Below are 25,461 nucleotides of genomic sequence, written 5' to 3'. Positions count from 1 at the left end.
ACCATACACGCTTACTATTCCGCAACTTGCATTGTTACATGGAGGTGGCCCAATAACTTCTTATTAGAATAAACCTTACCCAAGCAGTACCTTCTCAGTAACCTCCAACTATCGAGGTTCCTGACTGGAATATTGTACAGATTTAGATGAGAGGTGGCTGCTTATTGTAGATTTCTATATGATAAACTTTTTTTAAAAATATATATACATGATGATAGGCCAGTCATAAAGCTGATGAACCTCTATCTTTTGGGTGCCTCTCTCCCCTTTTCTCTGTTCGTTCCCTCTCGCCCTGTTTCTTTCCCCCCAATAAAGATATACAGACAACTATGTACAGCTCCTTGCGTCTATTATTTAAGTTCAATTTAGTTTGTCAGCTGTAATGAGTCTTGGTTTGCTTATGTGGTGTTTGGTGAATCAAGGCATTAAAGCTCCGTTATGCTGGAAAGGTAGCTGCTCAATAGTTCTGTGTACACAAGTTTTTTTGGGTTGTTTTGTTTGGTTTTTTTTTTGCAATAGTGGGGATTTTTTATTCATACATGAGGGTAGCTATTTTCACTTTCCCCACAGCAATAGTGGCAGCCTCTATCTGTGAATATAGGAAAGTGTCTGCTCTGTTCTATGGGCATGCTTATATTAAATTTATCAGATTTCAGAAGCTCCTGAAATTAAATATTTGCTTCTGTAGATACTGGCAATTTTTCTCTAACGTGCACTATTGAAAACTTTTAAAAGGATCCTTGCAGTCAACGTTATCAGTCTCGAGTATCCAAAAGTGAAAACTTATTTGTGATAACCCATTACTGGCAACAGAGGAACTAAAACTGCAAAAGAAATGTCCGATTACTGCTTGTGTGATGGATTATACTAATTAAGCACCCATGCTGAACCAACCTCATTCTTTTGGTTGCTGGTGGATAAGTATTATGTTAGCCTTTTTTATGTAAAATAGTCAAATTTCTGGACTCAAATTACTAAGGATCATTGATAGCATGAGTGTTTTAACCAGCAGATTTGAAATGAGAAGGAAAAGTTACTGCTAGCACAGAAACCACTCTGATCTTGGGGTGCATAACTACAGTCCTCAATGGTGATATATGTATATATTTTAATATATCCCATCTGCTCTCTGGACTCAAGATTAAAAAAAAAACTTTAAATTACTTGTTTTGAGGCAGCGATAGACAATTCCTGGTCTGTCTGCAACACATCTTATCAGATCTCTCCAAAAGGAAACACGAGAAGATGTCCACCAAACTTGTAGAAGAATATTGACTCAAACCAAATATGTAATTTATACTTTAATCAAAAGGTGAGATGCAAAATATGATAATCTTAAGTATTCCATTGAACATGTTTCTGCAGGAGAAAAAAAAAAAGCTATTCACCTACTATGCTAATAGCGGAATATAAAAGTCAAACTGACTTCTCTATATTAATAAAAGTACCAGCAATAATTTATTATACTGTTCTATGAGGACAAATGTTATTTTAGATATAGTCTCCCTTTCATACAACATGGCTCTGTCTAATAACTGACGAGATTCTCTGAGTAGAAATAAAACATCCAAAAGGAGATTCTTCAGACTTAAGTGAGATTTCCAACATAGGAGCGATAGAGTCCAGATAAAACCTCTGTGATCCTGAACTTTGTATGTTGGACTGTCCTCCAGCGATGGTCCATCTATTGGAATGTTCTTTGAGGCTTAAGACAAGTTCAGTCTTTGCGACTTTGTCTTGATGCTCATGGCTTTTATTCAGTTTTCCCCTCCCTCTTCGTCGCTTTCTGAATCCTCGTCACTCTCGTCCTCTTCGCTTTCTTCATATTGCACTCGATTTGTGTTAACGAAGAGGTCACTGTCATCCTCCGAATCTGTTTCACTCTCGTTGGTGTGGGTCTTTTCCTCAGCAGGTACCCGTGCCTCTGCCCCCTGGTTACTGTGGTGGAAAATGGGTTAAAACAGCGGTTTCAATTTATAGCTACATATTATAATTAATGTCTTCTACACAAACAAACAACCTTTTGATTTTGTATTTATAACCATATATTTTAAATGTTGAGATGTGGGTACTTCTTTTATGGCCACTAAAGTCAGTTTGATTTGGTAATGTAGTTCATTTCATACTTGTGTGGAGGTTTTGAACTTGCCCATTTTCTTATTTTCCACATAATCTAAACAAATTAAACTTTGTTCATACCTCTCTTTAGTCTTGTTTAAAAGTTCTTTGTTCGCTTCGCTGAAACCAGATGGCCTAGGACAGACATGTGAGATAGTTATGTGGACCATACACAAACCGCACATGACCATAATAAACATGGAATTTAACAGCACATAACCATTTAGCCCATCTAATCCGCCCATTTTTTTATGTAAAGACTCAAATTATAATCAGCCCTTGGTCTTGTCTTAGACTGAAGATATGCATATCCTAGGCAAGTTTAAATTACCTAACTGTATTAGCCTCTGACTGCTGCTGGGTGGCGGTTCCACATATTTACACACATATCAAGGATTGAAAGTCTGTTTCCAACCCCTGTAACTGTAGAGACATGAGAGAGGTTTCAGTGTACTATCCCCAGTACTGTGATTTAAAGAACACCTCAACCTATTCCTTTCAGTCAAAAGAGCCACGGAGAAAACCCATCGTCTCTAGCTCACTCCACAAATTCAGACATCGCAAAATTACCGTCAAAACATGACAAGCAGCTCAACCATCTCACCAGAGTCCCTCCTTCTGTAGAAGGCGTTGATGATCCTTATAGAGGATGAAAGCTATTTCTGCTTTCACTTTCTCTCCTTCAGCTATAGGGTCAACAATTAGGAAATCACCTGAAGACAGAAACATTTACGATTTCATGTTATTGCCACTTGCAGGTGCCTGATAATCTTTGAGAAAACGGAGCACTAGTCATATGTAGAATAAGCCATGGTTGGAAAGAAGAAACTCACGCTAGACGAGACATAACCATCGATCTTTAATATACAGAAATGGATTTCTAACTATTATTGAGTGCCCAAACAATGGCAGCTATTCCAAGCATCTCCTAGGGATTTAACATAAGTGGCGTAACCAATTTTTTTAGAATGAAAGCTGTCACCTCGTTTGATCCAAATGTTCTTCCTGAATTTTGTTGGCATACTTGCAAGAAATTTTTCACCTTCAGCTGTCTCGACCTCATGGAGATTATTACCAGGGCTTCCCAAAACCTATCAATACAAAAAAAAAACAGTTTCAATGGAAGTGGAGATCTCATTTTACACAACTGCTAATCATACAAAACCGTAAAACGGAACCCCCTATGGAAGAAAGGCTTGAAGTTACAATATTAAGTGTATTAAGTGTTTATTCCCTTTAAGTGCTTATTCCCTTTAAGCTTTATTTAGAATTCAGATTTAGTATCAGCTCACAATCAACATGAGATTGTGAGACGTGGTGAAGCACCACGTTAGTACAGCCCCGGTGGGTCACTTAACACTGAAATTCTGATGTTTCTTACTCGCTTCTCATGTTAATCAATTTTACAATCACAGTTAAAGCTACGTATACGACAGATGCCTCAAATCCACAGCCATCATGTCCTACTCTACATACAACATCAACATTCTACATTTTTGTAGAGGGACAGGTCCATGATGTTACCTTCACTATCGTCATTATCGACAACGCAGAAGGTTAACCGGTAAGCCTTTTTCAAGGAGCACAAGGGCATCTACATGTAGTAGCAGCATAAATAGCATACAGTTTTGCTTATGACAAATCTTTATCTATGTTTGCTATGTAATAATTGTTTTTGCATCACTTAGCCATGGCTGTTATTTGTTATATACAATAGGTAAGTAGTTTGGTTTACAGAAACAAAAAGTGATGAGTGCCCTATTGAAATGTGAGGACCACAAACAATTTGCTTACACCCCACGCACAATGGCAGGAAGCATGGCCGTGTGGGATTATTAAACAATACTGTCTTGTCTCATGTGGATACAGATGTTCATACCTGGGATCTAAATGAGCTGACCCCAAGACGCTTGATATATTAACCCTTTAATAGCCCATCGTGAAGATTATATGCAGTGACGCACAAACTTGGAAATCTTCACTTATTATTATTCAAAGATACCCTTAATTGCATAACCTGCATTCAAGCAGGGTTATCAACCATACCATACTGGTAGCAAAAGCGTCAACTGGCAGTGTAGAATAGGAAGGAGTCAGCGTCAGATCGTGTTACCCTGAGATTGGGGCAAAACCCCTAAAACTCAGGGTCAAAGTTCCCAGATAAGCCGATGTTCTAGGCTGTAGACAATGTACGAATTTACAATCTTACCCTCACTATTTGCTGATTCTCAGTAGGCTGCACATAATCACCCAGAACCTCTTTCACCACGTGCTTTCTCTTGGTGGCTTTTGACATGTTTACCGTTAATTACACTGTTACACACATGAACACGATCGGTGTAACCACAGAAAGCGTAGAAAGAGCTTCATAGAATGGCTCTGGAATCACAAACCAATTGGGTCGCTGTGGGTTCAGGTCTGGTCAGCAAGTACAAAGGTCTTTCTAATCTATGATCAAGACAAAACAAAAATGATTTGCAACATCTCCAAATTAATCCAAACCTTTTGATTAAACACAGCCTTTACTCAGCATTTTAAACAGCATGGAATACAATTACTGACCTTAGAATAAAGAACTTTAAGTTTGTGTGTATGCGTATATGTATGTGTATATGTATGTATTTATATATATATAGTGAACTTAATTGTGATATTTCAGATGACGACTATAAAGTGATTACATATGAGGCAGAGGAGATCGGGTGTGTTGCCTTGCAGCGTATTTCACATGCCTACAGCATGGACAACTCACACTTCCGGCTTCCTTCCTGGTCCGATTCTCCTTAGCGCCAGCTCACAAGCAGAACACAAATATAGGAACACGGTGGTTTACCGCGAGTTCAAACATTAAATTAAGCAAAAGCTCAATGTCCCAGAAATAAAAACGTCATAATAACTTCGACATAGTTTAGTAGGTAGGGGAGTACAAACATGGCCGCCTAATCCGGCATTGGAGTAGTGTCATGGACGACTTGAACTTCCGGTATCCTGGAGCGTCGGAGAAAGAATCACTTCCTGTGTTTAGGGTTCCGGTGTGATTTTCGAAAGTAGGTAATACTTTCTGCTTGTGAGGCTTGTTGGCGGGAAGGCGACGAACCTTAAAGGGGTGAGAAGTTATTTATTTATTAATTATTATCACTAATAATGACTTATCTGCGTTCAGATTGTATCTGTCTGCTTGAAGGTTTCTATTGGGCGTCGAAACGCTTAGAAACCAAGTAAACAAACAATGAAGTACTGAACCCTGCAAGGGAAGCGAGGCTTTGCGATGCATCAGCGCCTTTATTATACGCCCCAGCATTCACGTATGCATTGTTGGCGCCGATCTCTTTTAATGCATTGGTAATAAGTGTCATTTTAAGTCCCCTTTTAATTTTAAGATCATTAAGGTTCCTAAATTACACCGATTACTAAGTAACTCCCATCACGATGGGATATAAGCAGAGGAATACATTCTCGTATGTCCCAAGTGTCCCTTTTTAGAAGGCACAGTCCCTCCTTTTTTTTGTTCTTTTTTTTTTGGAGCCCAAAATGCTAGCTGGGTACAATCTATCCTGCACATATAAAGCAAAACATCTTTCTACCACACCCTCTTCTAAGAAGTAGTTTGCTGATATCTCAAAACATTACAGAGAGCTGTTAGTGTGACAAAAAATAAGCTGTAAAGTAGGACTCTATTAATAAAAATGTCTATTAACATTTAGCGTTAAGTATTGGGATTGGGTTTGCTAAAAATGGGTCTAAAGCCATGCACTGTATAAAGCACGGCAAGAAAAATAAAATTATATAATACTGACATAAGCAAAAAAAAAAACAAAACACTTATTAATAATCCCTAATAGTGTCCTAATAATAGGACCAGAACTATGCTAATGCCTGAATGGCAGTGAATAGGTTAAAAACGCACCTATGTTTCCTAAGGTTGTTAATCTTCTCTAGATAGCTGTTACATTCTAGTAGTAGTTACATTGACTCAACTCTAGGTTTCATTCATAAGATCTGGCCTGAGAAAAGACCTAGTAAAGGGGTCTTCCCTTTAAGCAGAGGGGAGGCTGAAAAAGGTAGATTAAACTTCCATTCAAATCCACTACAAAACAAAAAGCCCCACGTGCGTTTCGCTAACCGACCGATGGAGTCTTTTCATTCATGGACTTACTATTCCGTTCATGCATTAAACAAGCGACCGATTCATTCGTAAGTTGATGCAAAGTATCATTCATGAGCTCCGATAGATCTGTTGCTAAAGATGTTACAGGATCATTTGTCTGTTATGTTCCCACCTGAATGAATTGGCTTTGTCAACCTATAAGTGTTTTTTTATTGTTATTATAGCCTCGATCCCTGTGAATTTCAAACACTCTGGATGATTAATGTGAAAAGTCTTGCATGTCTGGTTTGTTAGCTATGGAAGTTCTATGTTCTCATAGTCTCCTCTGTAAAAGTCTTATGGATTTCAACGTGCGTAATATTGCTTTTACAAGCTTTAAAGGGTTGTAGGTGTTAACGTTGGTGGGAGATGCCTAGTCTGTGGCGTTAAATATGCCCTGGCCTTTTTTTTACCATCATTGAATGTCTAAGCACCTCTAGAAGGTTTTTTAATATTTATTTTTTAACCTGTTTTCCCTCTATTTACAATGTCATTGAATAATATCAAAGTTAACAGAACTCGCACAAAACCTAGTTTATTGAAACTTTGTCATTTGTAGGAAATTGAAACACCGCAAAGATGTCGTCCACGTCACAGAAACACAGAGATTTTGTTGCTGAGCCCATGGGAGAAAAGTCTGTGCGGTGTCTAGCCGGTATTGGTGAAGCACTTGGACAAAGGCTCGAGGATAGTGGATTTGACAAGGTATTTTCTTGATATGTACACAGAATGCACCACTAATTCTGGGATTGAGGCCACAATTAAATTAAATTCTTTTTAATCTAAAAAAAACGTTTTATTTTTGCCGATTGTATAGAGATCCACAAATGTATTTTTATTTTAAAAGAAAAAAATACCTATTAGTGCACTCATTTTGTGGATTTCTATATAATCGGCAGTAGTAGAACCTGGGCATTTATAGAATTTATTTGGCACCTGTCGGATTTTGCAGGTCTTCTAGGCCACCTTAAGCTGAGATGTTCCTCCTTTTTATTTTTCAGGCATATGTGGTCCTGGGTCAATTTCTGGTGTTAAAGAAGGATGAAGAGCTCTTCAAGGAATGGCTGAAGGACACCTGCTCTGCAAATGCGAAGCAGTCCCGCGATTGTTATGGTTGTTTAAAAGAATGGTGCGATGCCTTCTTGTAAGGCGGGAGTTTTTCCAGTTCTAATGCCTCCCAAACCCTGCCTTTAGAAAAAAAAAAACTGTTCCATTATACAGTTTCTGACCATGTGATTGGCTTAACCTTGTTTGCTCTCAATTGGAAGGCATTGGGACAAAGTCTAAAAGTGTTTTTTTTTTTCTTTGATTGAAAAAGTTTCAGTTGATCAAAAAAATAGTTATAACTAGACAAATGAATCTAAACCCCACTAGAAATGATGAATTTTGAGAAGACTGCCCAAATGAATACCTTACTCCTGTTCAACCAATGTTTATATTCCTAAACACTGACTTTATCTTCTAAGTCTCCCCACCTTGGTCAGTGATTCCAATTTGATTTGTTCACCCCATCCGATTACAGAAATTTGTATTTAACTAGTTTTCAGTTTTAACGTATTATTCTGTCATCGTTGCCATTAACCCCCATCAGGATTAATGTAAAAACACCAGCAGCAATGATTTTAATTCATTTTAACTTTTAACATTTCTGTGGCTTGCAAGTTTAGTTCTAAAGTATGTAGAGTGTATGCACTACTTGCAGCCTCATGTAAGCTTAAAGCAAACTGATTGGATCTCCCATCCATTGTAATAAATCATTTTAACCAAGTCTCCTTTCCGATCTTGTCGTGTTTAAGAACGCGTCTGACGTTTTCCACTAACTGTGTAAAAGAAAAGGTGGGACAGAAATAGTCCGAGCCTTTGTGTTTTTAGTAGCTCTAACACTATAAGCCTTTCACATTAAGTAACATTTGCATGTGTTCTGAGTGTGGGTTCTCTCCCCCTTTTGGTTTTAAAATAAAAAATGATATGTATACCTCGTGTTCACTTGTCTATACTGCTAAGCACAATGATTAAACACATCGTTATTATATGCATTATATGTAGCATATAATCTCAAGATGTCTTCCTTCCTTTGCGACAATGACTACAGTTTTGTGTAATGAACAATCAAATTATTATCAGTTATGCATTACGGAGGACCAGCTCAGCCCTTCTTGCTAGAAAAACCAACCACCGTTGGCTCTTCATCATAATTAGTGAAGGTAGAGACTAACTTTAGTGAATAGAATAAAAATATATACACGTATTTGCAACTGTATATTCAACAGGTTTACACAGAAATCAGCACTGCAAGCCCAATAGAATAATAATGTTTATGTGATGTATTATCCCCTCCCGTGGTCATTGCAGTCCAGACAAACATAAAACGTGATTGAAATGCTTCTCACTATGATGAACTCAAAGCCAAGTATACTTTTAGAAACATCGATTAGAAGGTATGCAAAATCAAAAAGACAGAATCTGAAAACGAAGTGCAATACGTGAAATTAAGCATGCAGTATGAAAAGAATGCCATGTAATGCGTAGTACTGAACAGAATATGAATCAATTCCTGGCTGAAACACACTTTTGGTACAGTACAGCTGGCTTTATCTCTTCCATTAGCTCTACGATGTAAAACAGACATTTCACCACCTGGATTAAAATGAGAAGGAAAATGTCAGAACCCAGTAGAGAAAAAAATCCAAAAATATATATCAGGCATAAAAAATGTATGTATCAGGCATTACCAGGCGTGTGTGAGAAATGGAATAGATATCTCTATACTGTATATATAGTATACCGGACTTAATTCAAAATGTAGATTAGGAACACACGTATATGCACGAGAACTGCTTTTAATAAAGTATTTATTAAAACCTTTACAGTGCCTTTAAAAGGAATTGTACCTTCTGTTTGTTTCCATCGGGGACTGTACAGTCCTCATTTTCAATGTGTTCTTCTTTCAGACATCCGGTTGGTTCCAGAATCATACTCAACTTATAATTGAACCCATTAACAACCTTTAAAGAAACCAGACAATATGTACGTTTAAATAGCATATTCAACAATCAACTAAACGGCTCCTGCTAACTACAGAGCGTATATCGCTTGGGACCAATACGGCAGTACATGGAATCCATTAATGAAATATCTTCAGTTTGAAGGTTATTTTTGTATTGTTTTAGGCTTGCAAAAAGATATAAGTAGTAGCTTCATTGTTTATTTCTATTTTATATTATATAATACTATTTTATATTTCTATGCTGTTCTTAGCAGTGATCCTCTGCTATTTGAGAAACTAGTTTCGGCAATGTGGAAGCCTCTTGGAGATCAGCACATGGCATATTGCATCACATGTAACGTTAATGGTGCCAAATATCCTTAAAAAAGCTGCGTGTTATGTGTCTGTGTGTGCGACAATATTCTGGCTTCACGTGTGCTGCTTCTGACGTCAGCTAAGGTTAGTGTCCAAAGTGTCTAGGAAAGGCGACACACAACTGTAGCGATGTACTGTCTGTAAATCACGCTGGGAAAAAGAGGAACTAAGAGACACCCGTGCAAAGATTTGCAAAGAGAAAGCTAAAAGTCAATACGGGGCTACTAAATGAGAAGAAGAGCTTAAAAATATTAATGTGAAAAGAAACAAAAGAAAGAAAGAATAAGGATACGGGGTCAGAAACAGAATAGAACACATAGGCAGAGATAAGTTTGCCTTGGACTTGGTGGGGCTTTGGTTAAAACCTCCTAAGATTTTTACTGTATGGGTCAATAATGCAATATTTTTATAAAGATTTTCTTTCATTTTGTTTAAGCAGATTGTTTAAGGTGAAATCCAATAACGTTATGAACTTTTCCAAGTGACTGCAGGAACGAAATGAGTTCTTAAAGCTTCACAGCCCTTTCGTTTCCATAAATCGAACACTGTGCAGGTTTTCAATTCTGTTGCAATGCCACTACTTTGGGGTGGATGAAGGGCATTCATTACTCTGCAGTCATCTCAGCGCAATAAACCCTGACACCATGCCCAGCCGTGAAAGGAGCAATTTTTCCTATTTGTGTTGTAACTAGGTTGGAGCCGACAGGTCACACTAACATAGCGGTGTAACCCCGCTAGACTCCACTGTTTGTTACCTGCTTTAATGCAACACCCAGCAGCCGTCTAACGGGTTCATTGGAACATAGAATTTGACAGCAGATGAAAACCTGCCCAATTTACTACAGGTCAAAACTGCTGACCCTCTTTGGACATTGGACCAGTTAGAGACTTATGCCTCTAACTATACAACTCGCCACCCTGTTTGTATTCACTGTTGCTTCATCACATTGCCTACCTACTTTTATGATGTATGAAAGGAAATACATAAACACATGAATGAGTACTCAAAGAACAAAACATAAATGAGGCATGACACAATAATAGAGAGAATTCATGTAACCAGTAGCCCACCATACCTGCCACATGCCATTTACCAGTTCCTTTGTTCTGTAGAGATATGGACTGGGACTCTTCTCGTTATACCAAAGCCTTGAAAAGTCAGCCAGCATAACTGCCTTCTTTGAGTCCAGCGGCAGTGGATTCCATCCTCCAAGTACCGGCGCTACATCGGCTTTCACTACTTCTTCTACCACCTGGGGTGTGCAAGAACTGAAGGCCAGGAACAGACATATGAGTGCAGAGCAAATCATTTTGCTACCCTGTTTCTGCGCAGGAATATGAACACTGGATCCTTGAATTCCTGAAATATAAGTACCTGCACCTCATGCATAAGCAAACACATCTAATCCCTTTCTAGCGCATGTATTAGTCTGTGGGAGATGCAAGAATATGATATTGTTCAGAGCAAATATTGTACAAGAGAGGCAAACATTTGAAGTGTGCTTTTTGCTTCTCTTCTAGAATGTAAGCTCTTAATGCTAGAACAATGTCTTATTATCTGGACAAATATGTTTGAAGACCAAAATGCTGTTCACAGGACCCTTCTTCCCATATTCCTGTTTATATTTACTCAGGTTTGATCCTTGCTTTTGATCCTTGAGAAGTTACGCCTCTGCCTTTCCAATACAGTGTCTCTTCAGTACAGGATACCTTAAGTTCATTTGTACATACTATAATACATTTATTATAACACAAGCAGTAGTAGACCACCAGCCTCCATGGCCAGTGTCCCCTTGCCAGATGTGCCCCATCAAGTAGTAGACCACATTGTGATGCACTGACACAATGGTGCATCGTCACCTGTATTTAAGAATGGATTTCAGCATTATACAAGTAAACTTTACACACGAAATTAAAGTTAAATGTGAAGGAGTTAACTTTGGACCGAGAGATTTGTGGTCAGATCCCGAGAGTCCCCAGATAAAACAATGCTATGTCCATAATCACACATGGTCAGTGTAAACATTTGGACACCCTAGGCAAACATACATTTTCAGTAACCCTACCAAGGCCCATCCTTGGCATGAAATATAACTTGCAATTAATCTTTTACACAGTATTGTATTAAGCACCTAAATCTATACTGTTTGGCCAAAAGTATGAAGACACCTGAACATCAAAGCAGTGTGAAAAATGTATTTTTGTATTGTTGTATCTTTGTCCATCCATATGTGGGTGTTAGTGTAGCAGAGCCTGTCCTGGTGTGTGTGTGTTTGGGTGTCGGTAGGGCAGAGCCTTTCCTACCGTGTCCTTTGGCATCATTGTGGCAGAGCCCGTCCTAGTGTGTGCTTGGGTCTGCCACCCCCTGTACATGACACCCTAGGCCTGGGCCTAGTCAGGACACTCCGTATGCATTTTTAGGGGTCTCCCTGGGACACTGAAGTATACTTTTAAGCAAACCAAATTAAGAAAATTGAGCAGGAACTTCTGAGGTCATCAAGCATATCAACTCCATATCTAACTCTATATCGATCCGCTATAAAGCTTGCAAATTATTAAAAATGAAATGCATTACCATTTCTGAGTTTTATATATTTCTATAAACTGGTAGATGTCATGTTTTTGTTATGTTTCTGCTATAAACATAATGTTTAAACCAATAATATTTCACAACAAACGGTTGGTAACCTAGTGACTGAAGGAGACTTCTGGTGAAACCATATAAGAAGCACGAAAGGAGTAGCGTGGCATAACAGTTACTATGGCAACACCCATCAACTAAAACGGCAGGAAGCGTAGTAGTTTCAGCCTGTGTAGTTATTTGCATAGCTGAGAAGATGGGCGGATCATCACAATTCGGAGTGAGCCTGTACTTCCTCCTCCTCCTATGGCCTCGGAGTGGGCGTGGCCACGGCGATTCTTCCTTATTGTAGGGGGTACCGGAGTGGTGTCTGTATTTCCTGCTTTATTGGTAAGCTCAGATATATATATATATATATATAAACTGGTCATGTTGATGCAAATAGGATTTAAGCCAATGAAGTTAGCGATGAAAATCACCATACAGGAACCATTTAAGGTTCGGTGGCTCCATAGTGCAGGGCTATGGTCACTGCTGGTTTCACTTTCACTTAGTAAATCTAGTTTGATGTTTTATTTTACCTCAGGGGAATTAAAAGAGCGCGCCATACAATATCAGGGGGAACACAGTAGCAGTGTATTTGTCCCAGTGCTTTGGGTTTGTACTGACCCGGCGCTGACAGGTGCATGCGGTTTTAATGGCTTTGCTATGCGGGTAACTGGGGTGAGTGCCCAGTGCTGATGTGCCTAATGATGTCTGCTTATTTGTTTGGCAGGTGTAATAACATGAATAAGAAGATGCGAGACCCCGCTGTTGTGCTTCCCTTGTGTGTAACATGCATGATCGTGTGCTCCATTACATTGGAAGTTCTTTATCTCATTGTACGGGGCCCGGGAAATGGACACTGGGCCCTTTTAATGCTGACCTCATACCTGTTATTTAATGTTGTGGGAAACATGTTGAAGTTTGTTCGGAGTAACCCCACCATTCGAGGAGTCTTCCTGGAGCGTGACAGTGTGGGGCAAGGCTGGTTGTGAGTATGGCTGTCTTACTATTTAACACTTTCCATTCTTTACATGCACTTCTTCACCCTGTCTCTGCTGGCACCTTTCAGCACACGCTATGCCAATTGCCCCATTCATGCGCTATCCATAGTAGTCTCCAGTACAAGCCTCCAATGGGGTTAGCTTCGTAATTCTTTCTGGCGTCCCCATTTGCAAATGCAAATCAAGGAATATGTAATCTAAATGTGAGCCTTACCGCCTCTATAGGTTTAAAGGAGAAAAGTTACATTGCTGGCACCTTGTTGGAAACAATCATATAACGGCAAGAATACACTGATTGTTAACTTTTTTTTATGGCCCAACACTTTGCGTGTCATAGATAATCATAACTTTCTGGATGTGGCTACTCGGAGCCCCTTCTTGCAGGGAGGTGGTCCGGCTGACGCACGCTTTTGTTGAGGAGTCCATTTTTTTTTTCTGGTGGTGACACGGAGAAGCGAAACCCAGAGACTTTCCCAGATATGTGGTTAATACAGAGAGTGTAAGGCATTCCTTTTACGCACAATCTACAAAGCTAAGCTTATCAAATGGATTTTTGTGTACAAGTAGTATGTTGATATAAATTATGAAATGTACCAATATGCCTTACATAAAAATGATCTATGTTTGGACAGTATGTTGTTTTCGTTCACAGAATATGTGGTTCTTCTTTTTCCCAGGTACTGCTACAGCTGCCAAACACACGTTCCTCCAAGGTGTCACCACTGCTACAACTGCAATGTGTGTGTTCTTCGACGTGACCACCATTGCACCTTGTTAGGACAGTGTGTAGGACATTCTAACTACCGCTATTTCATTTGTTCTTTGTTCCATGGCTGGTTAGCGCTGCTTCTTGCAACAATTCTCAATGCTGAGATCTTCATTGAACTGTTACACGAAGGTGTTAGCTTCCATAGTCTATTCCTGCTTCTCATGCCGTGGATGATGCTGGTAACAGGTAATTGCCATTCGTTCACCACCTTTCTTTGAGTGTAACCTCTTTGCTGATTTTAGCCATTTCTAGAATTTAGCAGTGTCTGGAAATATGTTATTGAGACCTCATCCCCTATAACCTAGGCTTTTCCCATTGACTATTTTAAAATCTTTTAAAATAACTCCCAGGTCCCTTTCTTCTCAAAGTTGTTGTAAGCAAAATGCCATTAAGTCATTGTACCTTTTGACTTTTGTTTCCTAAATGTGTTACTTTACATGTAAAGTATTCAACTTAAAACTCTCAAACCTTAGTCCACACTACCCTATTATAAATATACCTTGCAGACCCCCTGTAATGTCATTAATAAATATGTCTAACTGAGCAGACCCCAAGACTGACCTCTGAGGAACCCCATGGTAACCTTTCTTTTATTTTAATCAGTTCACTTTGACATTCTGTAGCCTATAATTTAGTCAACATTGAATCTCCCCAAATTACATTTAAAGCCAATTGTTTCTGTTTTCTCAAAGTCATGGAATAGCCTTTCTTTTCGGTCTAAATAATACTCCTAGAAATAGAAACCTAGTGGCCCCACTGATGGTCATGGAAAGGTCTGACAAGTAGAGGGAATGGCATGTTATTTTATCTTACTGAGCTCTAATTGAACACATTTGCTATTCATTAAGTATTTGGGGCAGTCAGTAATTCAATAAAACCATTATGCCCAATTTACCTGTAATTTTAATCTAAAAACAGTGATCTTTTGATCATTTTAGCCACTAGATTTCCCAGATAACACTGTTTTTTAGATGTCCCAAAACATTTCTCTTGCTAGAGGTGTCCTCTTTTCCTTAATTTAGATCTCTGTGTTAGTTTATTCACCCTGAGACATAATTAGAAATTAAAATCTCCCAATAAGACCGTCTGGTACAGCCTTTGCTAATTTAATGACAACATTTGGTAAGTTATTGTGGTTCTGGAGTCCAAATGCAGGAAAAGATATTCTTTAAAAACTTCTAGTCATTGGGAGGACCTGAGTGGAACTAACTACACAGGGCAGAGTGTGGATTTAACCAGAAAGGCATGATGAGAGCCATGCTGAAGGTGTCTAGGTCATAAAAGAACTAGGTAATGAGTGCCTGCTCAAGCAGGATTAAATAGTATGATTGTTAAGAACCAGAAGAGCAACAATGTTTCAGATAATAACCAACATGCTTAATTCACCATGACTACAGTCTGGAGAAACTGTAGCTTAGCAGTCCTTGAAGTAGACCACAGAGTTCCTCTAGTAAGAGGTTTATAAGGAGTCTGCCCGCAGGACAGCAATCTGAATGCACACAGATGTGGGTCTATATTCATGGACCTGATAGTTACAATAAAAAGGAGCACAAATAATAAAATGTTTTTAAAGCATGGCAGCAGCAGGAATACATAATTCACAATTAAGTTTTATACTTTTAAGCATCTTCTCCCATCCCTGCAATTTTTTATGGATCATCTATTCTATCTTCTTCGTCCTATGACCTAGGGCACCTCCAAATTAAACGTCAGCCTTTTAACTTTTCCATTGTGCCATTTATTCTTCAACCTCCCGCAAAGAGGCTTCATGGATTTATGGACTGTTATTCCTCAACCCCTTTCAAAGACCAGTTTGTGTGAAGAAAATGATAAAAAAAAAGAGAAATTTTACAAAACATGTTTACATCAGTTTCAGTTTCCCATTTGTTATGTAGTTTTCTGTAACAATTAAAAATGTATCACACATGAGGCATTTAGTGAACATTCGTGCTGTATATAAAAGATCATGTCTTAACAATGTACCTGTTATTTAATTGTTTTAACAACTTAGGTCAAGTGGCACCATCAACCTTTATATTTGCTTTTGTGGCTGACACTTGTGTAGTGGGGCTTCTCTTCTGCTTTGCCTTCCTCGCCCTGCACTGTTCTCTTCTTTATCATGGAGCTACCACTAAGGAGTGGTTTGGTGGCCATGCTTGCACTTTTGACCTTGGCTGGAAAAGGAATCTCAAGAGCTTCTTGGGGGAGAGATGGTACCTGGTCTGGATCTCTCCTTGGATAGAATCAAGATTAATTGGCGATGGACTTAACTTTGAAACTAGGGAAATCACAGAGACTATCTCATCCAAGGTGTCTGATTATTAATATCTCCTCATGGGATATTCCAATACCCCACTTAATAAGGTACGTAGCTCAATTACTGTGTCAGGTGTTTCATATAAAGGAGTAAATGTATGATTGGGACAGTAGGAAGCTCTACTCATGACACAATTTCTACACTGATATTGACGCTAGAGAATGTTCAGAGGAGGGCTACTAAAATAATGAATGATTTGCAGGATGCACATTATCAAGGAAGAGGAAATGCGATTGAAATAAACATCCCTCCTGTACTTTATCATTTCATGTGTTTGTTCCTAAGGAGGAGAAGTGATGGAACAAGAAGTCATAATCTCAAACTAGAGGGTCAGAGACTTGTATGTAAATGTATGGAAGTTTTAGTTAACTGGTAGATAAGGTAAAAATTTTCCAGCAGACATAGCATAGGCTAATACAATGAGGAAATCATTGTATTAATCAACAGGAATATGGCTATCTTGGCCAAGATGAGACCAAGGACTGATTAGAAAACAACAGACAGACTAGATGAGCCGAATGTTTGTTTGTTTTTTTATGTTCTTCTATAAAAGACACTCCTGCCGTTTAATGGATATGACAGCTGAGCAGTTCCTTTAAATTGTAGTGGTGCCCTCCTTGCAAATGTATAGAAGGGATTCTGCAAAATCCTCCTTTTCCAGCTATTTGCCGTGTAGATGTGTTCAGCCAAACATATCTAATGCATCAGCTGCATCTCTGAAGACCCCCCCAACATACATGCTCAGAAAGCGATCCCGTTGATTTCAAGCCGCCAATCAGTGGTGGGAAATGTCACTGCTTCTTCCCATTCATAGCATAGTTATTTAGTCAGTAGAGTACTTGGTAATGTATGCTTTGTAGATATTGGATGACACTTGCAGCAATTCTATTTTCACCGTATCAAAAGCTATCCTGCGTTCAATGTAATTGCTGCAAGTGCTCCAATCTTCAGAAGGCTTCCAGAAAGCAAGGGCAAGCTTGGGTAGCATGCCAGTGGATTACAGGTAGGTGATAACTTGTGTAAAATTCACAAATATGATGTTTTAAGCTAATGGATTACATATGAATTACTTAATGCTTTACTAAAAATATTTGTCAGGATAGTCGCTCTTTAAGCACCATGCCAGTGTATAAGAGTATCATATTAAAAGCTAGCGAGATTCAAGGCATCTTCTTCTGACTCCTCCACTATCTTACACAACAAACTTTCTTTTTCAGGTACTGCTTCCAATTCCATGGGAGATTACTATGGGAGATCACTATGGCTGTGTCAATCTAACTATGGGTTTGTGCATGTGTAAAGGAAGCTGTGATATATATATATATATATATAATATATATGTGTGTGATTGTATACATACACTCCTTAGATACAAATTATAATGAATAAATATGATTTTTTTAAAGAAAAACCTTGCAAAGTGAATGTTAACATATGAAGCCATTAAGGGGTATTAAGGCATCAGAGTGGCACAGTATATTTCTCAGAAACGCTGTGCTGTTTATTTTCAAAGAGTTCTAGTATATGTATAATAGGATAGAACTGCATACAACAGTAATTTGTATATCTTTTATCTTAGACCAATCTATTATACAAACACTTTCACTACATATCATACTACATTGTGGTTAACAATGGAATGAGTCAGTTTTAACCACTTAAGGTCAACGGGTTGTCCTTAAACCCATTAATGACAATGCATTGTGGGCCCATACATGTACTGGCTTTGTCGTGAAGGGGTTAATCGCGTCAGGCACATTTTGGGATGGATGCTGCATGCTGGGCTACCTGAAACAAGGAAGGAAACAGAACAGGATAATCTCCCTGAGCAAATAGATAGATGTCACATTACACGATCACAAGAAACTCATGAGAATACAAAGAGGTTTCAACCTTTTTTTTATAGTGGAACCAAGAAGGAGCACCTCTTGCTTTGGCAGGGTAAAACCTAAACATCAATATATAGCCCATAAACGATATATTCCCCAAAGGGGAATGTGTTCAGACATGGGGGACTTCAAGGCAGATAGCTGATGCTACATCTAGAGTGTGTTTTTAGAAGCCTCTACTAGAGGTACCAAATTATGCTAGATTCCAAAGAGGAATCAAATCAAAAGCAATCAATGAAGCTCAGAATGTCACTGGGTCTTTCAGCTGGCCATCCCTTCAGACTTAGATGCCCACTGAAACCCTAATATGTTTCTGCTATGGATATCAAATGCAGGTTTTTAATTTATGTTTTTGCATGTTGAGCACAGCTGCTTGCGTGGCTTTTCGTTGGCTGTTTTTTGTAGGTTTTTTTGGGTGCTTAGAAAGAAGAATTTTTAAGAGCAAAAATGGGCCTGCATTGTACTCAGTGGCCATCAGGGGGTAGTAATACATTTAAGATGTGTTGTGCATTTCCTTGCCATTTTAAAAGAAGCTTCAAACACCTGTACTATAATTTTTACAGTTAGGGATCTTGTTTTATTAAGTTCACCTCTCTTTCTCTTAGTAATGTTTGTGAAATGGAATAGGAAGGAACAGAAAGCATCAAGGTTGGGGTTGAAAAGGACATGATGAGAGAATAGAAATATTAGGCCTGAAATGAACAGAGAGAAAGTGGGCCATGGGATCACTTTCCAGATATCAACAGTGATTCCCAGAGTATCCGGGAGCCAAGGCATCCAGACCTTCCGGGTTTTTGTTCACGTACAGAGAAAAAAGATTGACCTCCGCATCACCCCATTTCTGCCACTGCACGGTAAAGACTTCACACTGCAGACTCCATCATCCTGGCTGCACTGGATGCTGACCCAAGTACTTTAAGGCAATGTTTAGAGTACTTTGAATGTTGAATGTAGTCTGCATAGAAATAACAAAACCTATCTAAAGATGGGAGTCACCACGGTGCAGAATTCTTGTACTACACACAAAAAAAAAAGTTATTTGCAATGGTGTCTTCTGGCCACCATCCTTGAAGGGAGTTGATTCCAAAATGTGCTTCACAGCCCAACAAACTGACATTGTTTATTGAGAGATTCTATGTGTTGGGTAGTTTCTGATGCTACAGAACTTGTCATATGATGCTCTTCTTGTCCTTGAAACCAACAAAAATACAACTTCCTGGGGTAAATGGTCTTAGAAATAGACTTCCTATTCGGAAGCCAGGAACTATCCTTTGTAGTTCTTTCCAGAAAGGATTCCAATTAAGGACCAACAAGCTCTTTCTGCGTGAATGACATGGCTCAAAGCTTTCCTTTTGAAGTGCTGTCTGCCACCAAGACCCTCAGCTAAAGGGGCCTGCAGGCTGCCACCGACAGTGGCCCCACAAACCCCCCTTTCTGCCCATTCATAAACAACCCTGGGACAGGTCCCCCATCAAAAGAACAATAAATATGTACTGTGCCCCATGGGTTGTAAGAAATGTAAACATTTTTATAAACATTTGATGCTAATAAAAATGGCACAAACATTCATTATATTCTTGATAATTTTATTTGGGAAATTATTTATGAAATGGTTGACCAATTAACAGCCAAGAAACCATTTTCACTAATGGACAAGCCAGTTCCCCAATCAGGTGAACCAGCAAGAGAAGCATGGGACTGGTTGCCCAATCCCTAGTTGGGTTGGTTGAGATCTTGGTATTTAAAGAATAGTGACCCACATATCTGTTGTACATTGTAATGGAATCCACCTCTGTTATTTTTACACTGAACCAATCCTACTTTTCTAGTGTAACAGGTCTGGCTACTTCCAGGTATAGATACAACCGATAGTTAGGGACTTTTTTTGTACGATATACCAACTTCAAGGTTTCCCATACAGATTTGCGAACGAAAAGGGCTGTTGTCCAAGATAGCAATTAGATCAGACATAATTCCCCGCAGTTTTACGTTACACTGTCCTTGGTGGAGCCCGGATAATAACTTATAACACTTGGATTTGTGAAAATTCTCTTAACATAAGCATGATATAGATGAACTATACACAGTTTATAATTTCCTTTCCTATCTTGTGTCAATCTGCTATTTCTCAATTGTCCATTTTGTAGAGCAACAGACACTCACTCCCTGGGAACCAAATCCGTCTGTAATTTTCCTCCCTGATTTCCCTATTTTCTGGTGTGCTTGATGGGTAATAGTGTATCACAGTGTTAGAAAACCTGAAATGTCACAATAAGGCACACGTAAAAAGTAGACAATGGGTTTATGAATTAAACTGTGTAAATAAAGCACAATATTCTTATTATAAACACTTTTGAAGTCATTCTACAAACAATACAATACGCCCCTGACCCAAATGTGTCCTTCATTTGAAATGCTTAAAGGTAAACGTATGCCATTAGATCATTGTTCACTAAAACACCAATTGTGCAGAAGATTTGCATAGATCACACGGATAATGTACGACTACCTCGGCTCATACAAAAATAACAGTGCAGATCGCTGGTCAAAGATAACTAGATTCAAAGACTGTAAAAAGGGCCAATACAGACAGCACTGGTTAGAGGTCCAGAATACCAGTCCAAAATCGCTACATAGCCGATCACAGAAAACAAAAACACATTGCTCGACACCGACACAGAGTCATCAACTACAGCCAACTGTAACATCTTGGCGTGAAACCCATTTTGCTGTTTTAGTGTATACAATGTTATATTGTACGAATATATTACAGATGAAACAGCTATCCATGAGTTCTGGAGTTTTGTTATTAAATGCTCTCATCTGACACTGAAATAGTTAAAGCATTTATTTCCCAGTTATAGACATGTTTCCCATGGTCTCTTAATATTGTGGTTACCTTATTTTGAATACAGAAGGGTGGCCTATTTCCCCGTTATCAGCATGTACGTGTGCTCTGCATGGGTCGACAGGTTATTTAGTAATGTAGGAAACATATTACCAGTGCCAAGTCATGGAAGCTGCCTTTAATGCGGTGTTTTTGTTTGTAGCATGAGCTTTGCCAAGAAACATAACCGCTTGCTGAACTCTCGTTCTTAAAGGCTGCATGCACACAGGCTTTCCAGGATAACGATTCTCAGCTCTGAGTGTCAAAATAGCGAAGTAAAGAAGAGTGAAGTGAAGAAAAAATGTGCCTTGCTATAACTATCTTTTAAGAAAATCTGATCTGGAAAAAAATCTTGCTGCCATCCCTGCAACACAAGTTACTTTTCACAAACAGTCCTGTCCTCCTTATAATAGCCGCACTACCTACATCATTAGGTGAATTTAACCAACAATGTTGTGAAGCCAGAAGAACAGAAGCAAGAAGACAAAAATTCAGGGAACTTCAGGAATTCCATGTATGTAACAAAGTCCTCAGATGCTTAGGCAGTACCACAGATGCAAATTTCCTCAAGCTAGATTATTGTTATTTATTGTTTTGTATAGCACCATCATATTCTGTAGCGCTGTACGATGGGTGAACAGGACATAACAAGTAGTATATAACAAAACAATTTGACTTGCATAAAGAACAGGTCAGGAGGGCCCTGCTCAAAACAAGATTTGTGTTCCACCCTTTTTCATCTTAGCCTTCAAACTAATTAAGATTCCCTAATAGATTCTTCTCTTCCTTGACCAGCTGTCCAAAATATGTCCCCCAACTTCAGTCCTCAAGGGTAACTACCAACATTTCCAATACTTCTCTAGTTAAGAGCTGATTAACCATGGCGCAGGATGTAGCACCACTTTGTAGGGTAGTTATTCAGTACATTGAATAATGGAAGGTTGTTTTGTTTATGAAAATGTAAAACAGGTTTGTGTTGCTACCATGAATTAAATCACTGCTATTTAATATATATGTAGAGTTGCCTGATCTGTTTTGTTGGGATGTTTAATTCGTAACAGTTACAGCATCTCCAAAAAAACTGGTACTTTTCAGAAGATACAGACAGATCTTCTTTATATGATCTTGTTTTACTATTTAAACAAAATCCTTCATTTTCAAAAGTAAAACTAGTAAATAGTATACTGTCAACAGAAAGCAGTATAGCTACTAGCAAATCCATTATTCGTCATTATGCATGGGTCATTACAAGTAACGTTTACATAAATATGCAAAATGTTATCAATTCCATAAATTAAGGGAAACAGGCAAAACCCTTTTAAAAACAAACATTAGATAGCACTTCATTAAATAGAAGATCTTGCTCAAATTTTCAGGTCTTAAAGAGGTAAAGCAATGTTTGCCTCACTGACCTGATTGTCAGGGGTTTTGCTCCAATCTCGGGGTCTTGGGGGCAAAATCTCAGGGTCTGCAGATGACTCCTTAATACTCTACAATGTTTGGTGATAGCTAAGACACGCGGTCCTTCTTTTTACTACCAGTGTGTCATGGTTGATATCCCTGCATGTATCTTTAAATAATGACAAGTAAAAGTCTCCATAAGGACAGATATTAGAGGCTTTTCGTTAGCAGATTTGAGGACCAGCTACCTAGAAAGTACACGACGGGCTATTAAAAGGGTAATATTTTAAGAGTCCCAAAAGTCCCCAAGTATGATGATATTGTGCATACATGGAAGGGAAGGGGGGTGAATCACAAATGGTGGCATTTCTTGAAAAAAAAAAAAAAAAAAGGATTTTTGCCAACAATTCTTCAAATAAAGTGGTCATTGGACATGTTGAAATGATTAAAATGTGTTAAAATATTCACTATTCATAGTATGTTATATACTATGTATATATGTTATCTGAGCACCATGAATCAATTGAAATAACCATACATTACATTCAGGTGAGTTTCTTGAGGTACAAGAACATTAAAATGTGTCGTGCTTACAAAAAGATTTTTTTTTGGCCATTGACAAGAAACAGGGTTGGTGTTCAAGTCATCCATAAACAATTTACATTGTTCATGTGTGTCTTTTTTAAAATCCCTTCCTGTTTTTGGGGGCAGTGGCTTCCTTTTCTGTGTGGGGGGTTCTATTTATAGAACAAAGAGAGACTCTTGTTACCAAACTATGTCAAATAATGAAAGAATAGGTTATTCTCGTATATACGCCCTTAAGTTGACACTGGCAACAAAACTGATGCCAGGCAATATTTCATGTGGCTTTCTCTGCTCGGACACCACACTGGCAATGCTAACAAAGTCAAGTTTGTCCAATAATAATATTTTCCTTTGTAGACTTTCATTAGCCAGATGGCCTAGGTGATTAGGACTGTGCCATTCTATTATCTATTACAAAATGTATGATAAGGGTGTTTGTCTGAATGACCAATTTGCAGCTTCCTTAACAACAATATGTTGTGTAAAACAAGAATTGTATTAAAATAGATAACAGCAACATTTGAAAACATATCTGAATCTGATACTAGTAATACAAATGGTGGTAAGAGTTCCCTTTGAATTAACAGCCTATATAACCCGATCTTCTAGAAGTGGCCAGCAGGACCATATCTTCCATGTGGCAAGAGAAGCAGCTGCCCCAAAAACCCAGTGGCTTTGTGAAGGGACAGGGCTAGTCATTCATAAGGGTGTGGTTAGCTGCTCAGGGCTAGCCATGGATGGAGGCATTGCTAGCCCCAGATAGCATTAGATGGAATGGGGCAAAAGGGGGATAGTGCAGGGAGTTGGTGTGGAGAACCACCACTCCCCTGTCTGGAGAAAGAGGAGAGTGACCCGGAGAGGCCCCACTTCACCAGGAGACTCTGGGGGAAACCCCAAGGTTCTGAGGTATGCAAATGGAAAGCCCAGAGGCCTAGTAAATAGCAGGGATACCTGACCAGAACATTTGCTAATGTCACAAACATGTCCAGGTACGGCTGCTTGGCTATCTGTGGAAGGCTTGCACCGTCATAACTTCCTTATTAACTCATGACCATTACCATTATTAACAAGGTTAAAATAACCCACCACTGACACCAACGTAATTCATGTTTCTAATTAGACTAAAAGGTCTATAATTAGATCAACATATTTTCAACAGTTAAATACATGTTAAGTACGCAAACAAGTCAGAACAGAGGGGACAATGGCACAGTTAACTAGGAACATGTTTAGGAGCCTGGCAGGCCCAGTGATGCCAACGTGTAATTTGTACATCAGGGAATACGAAATAAGTGTAGTGACATAGTTAAGGTGGGTGGTATAAATATACACACATGTATAAAATTAGATCATGGATGAAAGCTGTAAATACAGGCAGAGAAATGCTGACAAGTCAAGCAAAATGTCCCACTATTAAAGCAAAAATACCACTCTGGGGAAGGACCTGGTGCTGCATTCAAGGAGAAAATCTAGATATGACATCATATCCTGATGCACAGCTTCAGTACATCATGAGGAAGCTATGTGGCATGTGTGATTGAGTTCTGGGCTGCAAAACACAGACCTTAATCGATTTCACAACTTGCAAGTCTGTCAAGGGAGATCCTCTTATCTCCTTAACTGGCCCACAATCCCACTTCCTGATAAACAGAACATTGTCTGAAAAAAAACAAGACTATTCTGCTTAACTCGGGGAGGTTGGTAGGTATGAAACATTTCAAATGGTCAGAGAGGAACACTCATTTTAGGTGGTCTGGTTATTAAGCTTTATCAAGACTTTTTAGGTCATTGTGACCTATTAATAGCAGCTTATAAGGCGTTTCTAATAAGAATAATGTATTTTACTTAAACTATCCAATAGTCTGTAGTTAACATACATATATGAGGTTTATGGCTGTAGAATACTGAGAAGCGCAATTACCAAACCTTTTAAGATTCAAGAAAAGAGCGACATATCGTCAAGAGAAAGCTACAAAGGGATTTGAATCCAAAAAACGTAAGCTTAGGAGGTGTGATTCTTGAATAATACTAAATAAAATGGGCATACGTAGGAATTAACTATGGCCGGTCCCTCTTCTTAATGCTTGTGTGATGTAGGTGGGCTGCTGGACCAAACCATGCATGGAAAGCCATCAAAAAGGAAAGGAGTAGGCAAGACAAACACCTCCCCCTGGTTATCAAAGGCTACCACAGAGACTCAGTAATCAGCTTTGATTCCTGGAGCCTCCAGGGTAAAACCCTGAATGTTCCCAAGTATGAAAATGTACTGCTTAAAAATCTCATATAGTAAACCGAAGACGGTATGCAGCAAAGGAATCATTAATTTGTGTACCTGGTTATATATTCTACCACATGGCCTC

The 25,461-nt window shown here is 38.8% G+C and overlaps 3 protein-coding genes across 4 annotated transcripts; 2 read left to right on the top strand and 1 right to left on the bottom strand.

The window, feature by feature from the left end:
• Positions 1-1,288: 1,288 nt before the first annotated feature.
• EIF1AD (eukaryotic translation initiation factor 1A domain containing) lies at positions 1,289-4,568 on the bottom strand. Its single transcript, XM_053448399.1, has 5 exons — positions 4,328-4,568; positions 3,101-3,209; positions 2,723-2,831; positions 2,200-2,253; positions 1,289-1,938 (listed from the first exon to the last, which is right to left on the bottom strand). The coding sequence occupies exons 1-5, from the start codon at positions 4,412-4,414 to the stop codon at positions 1,758-1,760; spliced, it is 540 nt and encodes a 179-aa protein (XP_053304374.1). The 5' UTR covers positions 4,415-4,568; the 3' UTR covers positions 1,289-1,757.
• Positions 4,569-5,104: 536 nt separating this feature from the next.
• On the top strand, positions 5,105-7,590 carry BANF1 (BAF nuclear assembly factor 1). The gene is made up of 3 exons (XM_053448406.1): positions 5,105-5,224; positions 6,825-6,970; positions 7,267-7,590. The coding sequence occupies exons 2-3, from the start codon at positions 6,845-6,847 to the stop codon at positions 7,411-7,413; spliced, it is 273 nt and encodes a 90-aa protein (XP_053304381.1). The 5' UTR covers positions 5,105-5,224; positions 6,825-6,844; the 3' UTR covers positions 7,414-7,590.
• Positions 7,591-12,520: 4,930 nt separating this feature from the next.
• ZDHHC24 (zinc finger DHHC-type containing 24) lies at positions 12,521-17,733 on the top strand. 2 transcript variants are annotated; one of them, XM_053448968.1, is made up of 5 exons: positions 12,521-12,597; positions 12,983-13,240; positions 13,931-14,208; positions 16,034-16,386; positions 17,557-17,733. In XM_053448968.1, exons 2-4 carry the CDS (start codon positions 12,993-12,995, stop codon positions 16,345-16,347), a joined length of 840 nt encoding a protein of 279 aa, XP_053304943.1. In that variant the 5' UTR covers positions 12,521-12,597; positions 12,983-12,992; the 3' UTR covers positions 16,348-16,386; positions 17,557-17,733. The 2 variants fall into 2 exon arrangements, with proteins under 2 accessions (XP_053304943.1, XP_053304944.1); XM_053448969.1 differs by lacking the exon at positions 17,557-17,733 and adding an exon at positions 16,542-16,663.
• The last annotated feature ends 7,728 nt before the right edge of the window (positions 17,734-25,461 follow it).

The sequence above is a fragment of the Spea bombifrons genome, chromosome 10 (assembly GCF_027358695.1).
Source record: "Spea bombifrons isolate aSpeBom1 chromosome 10, aSpeBom1.2.pri, whole genome shotgun sequence".
NCBI lineage: Eukaryota > Metazoa > Chordata > Amphibia > Anura > Pelobatidae > Spea > Spea bombifrons.
This window is presented reverse-complemented; position numbering and strand designations above follow the sequence as displayed.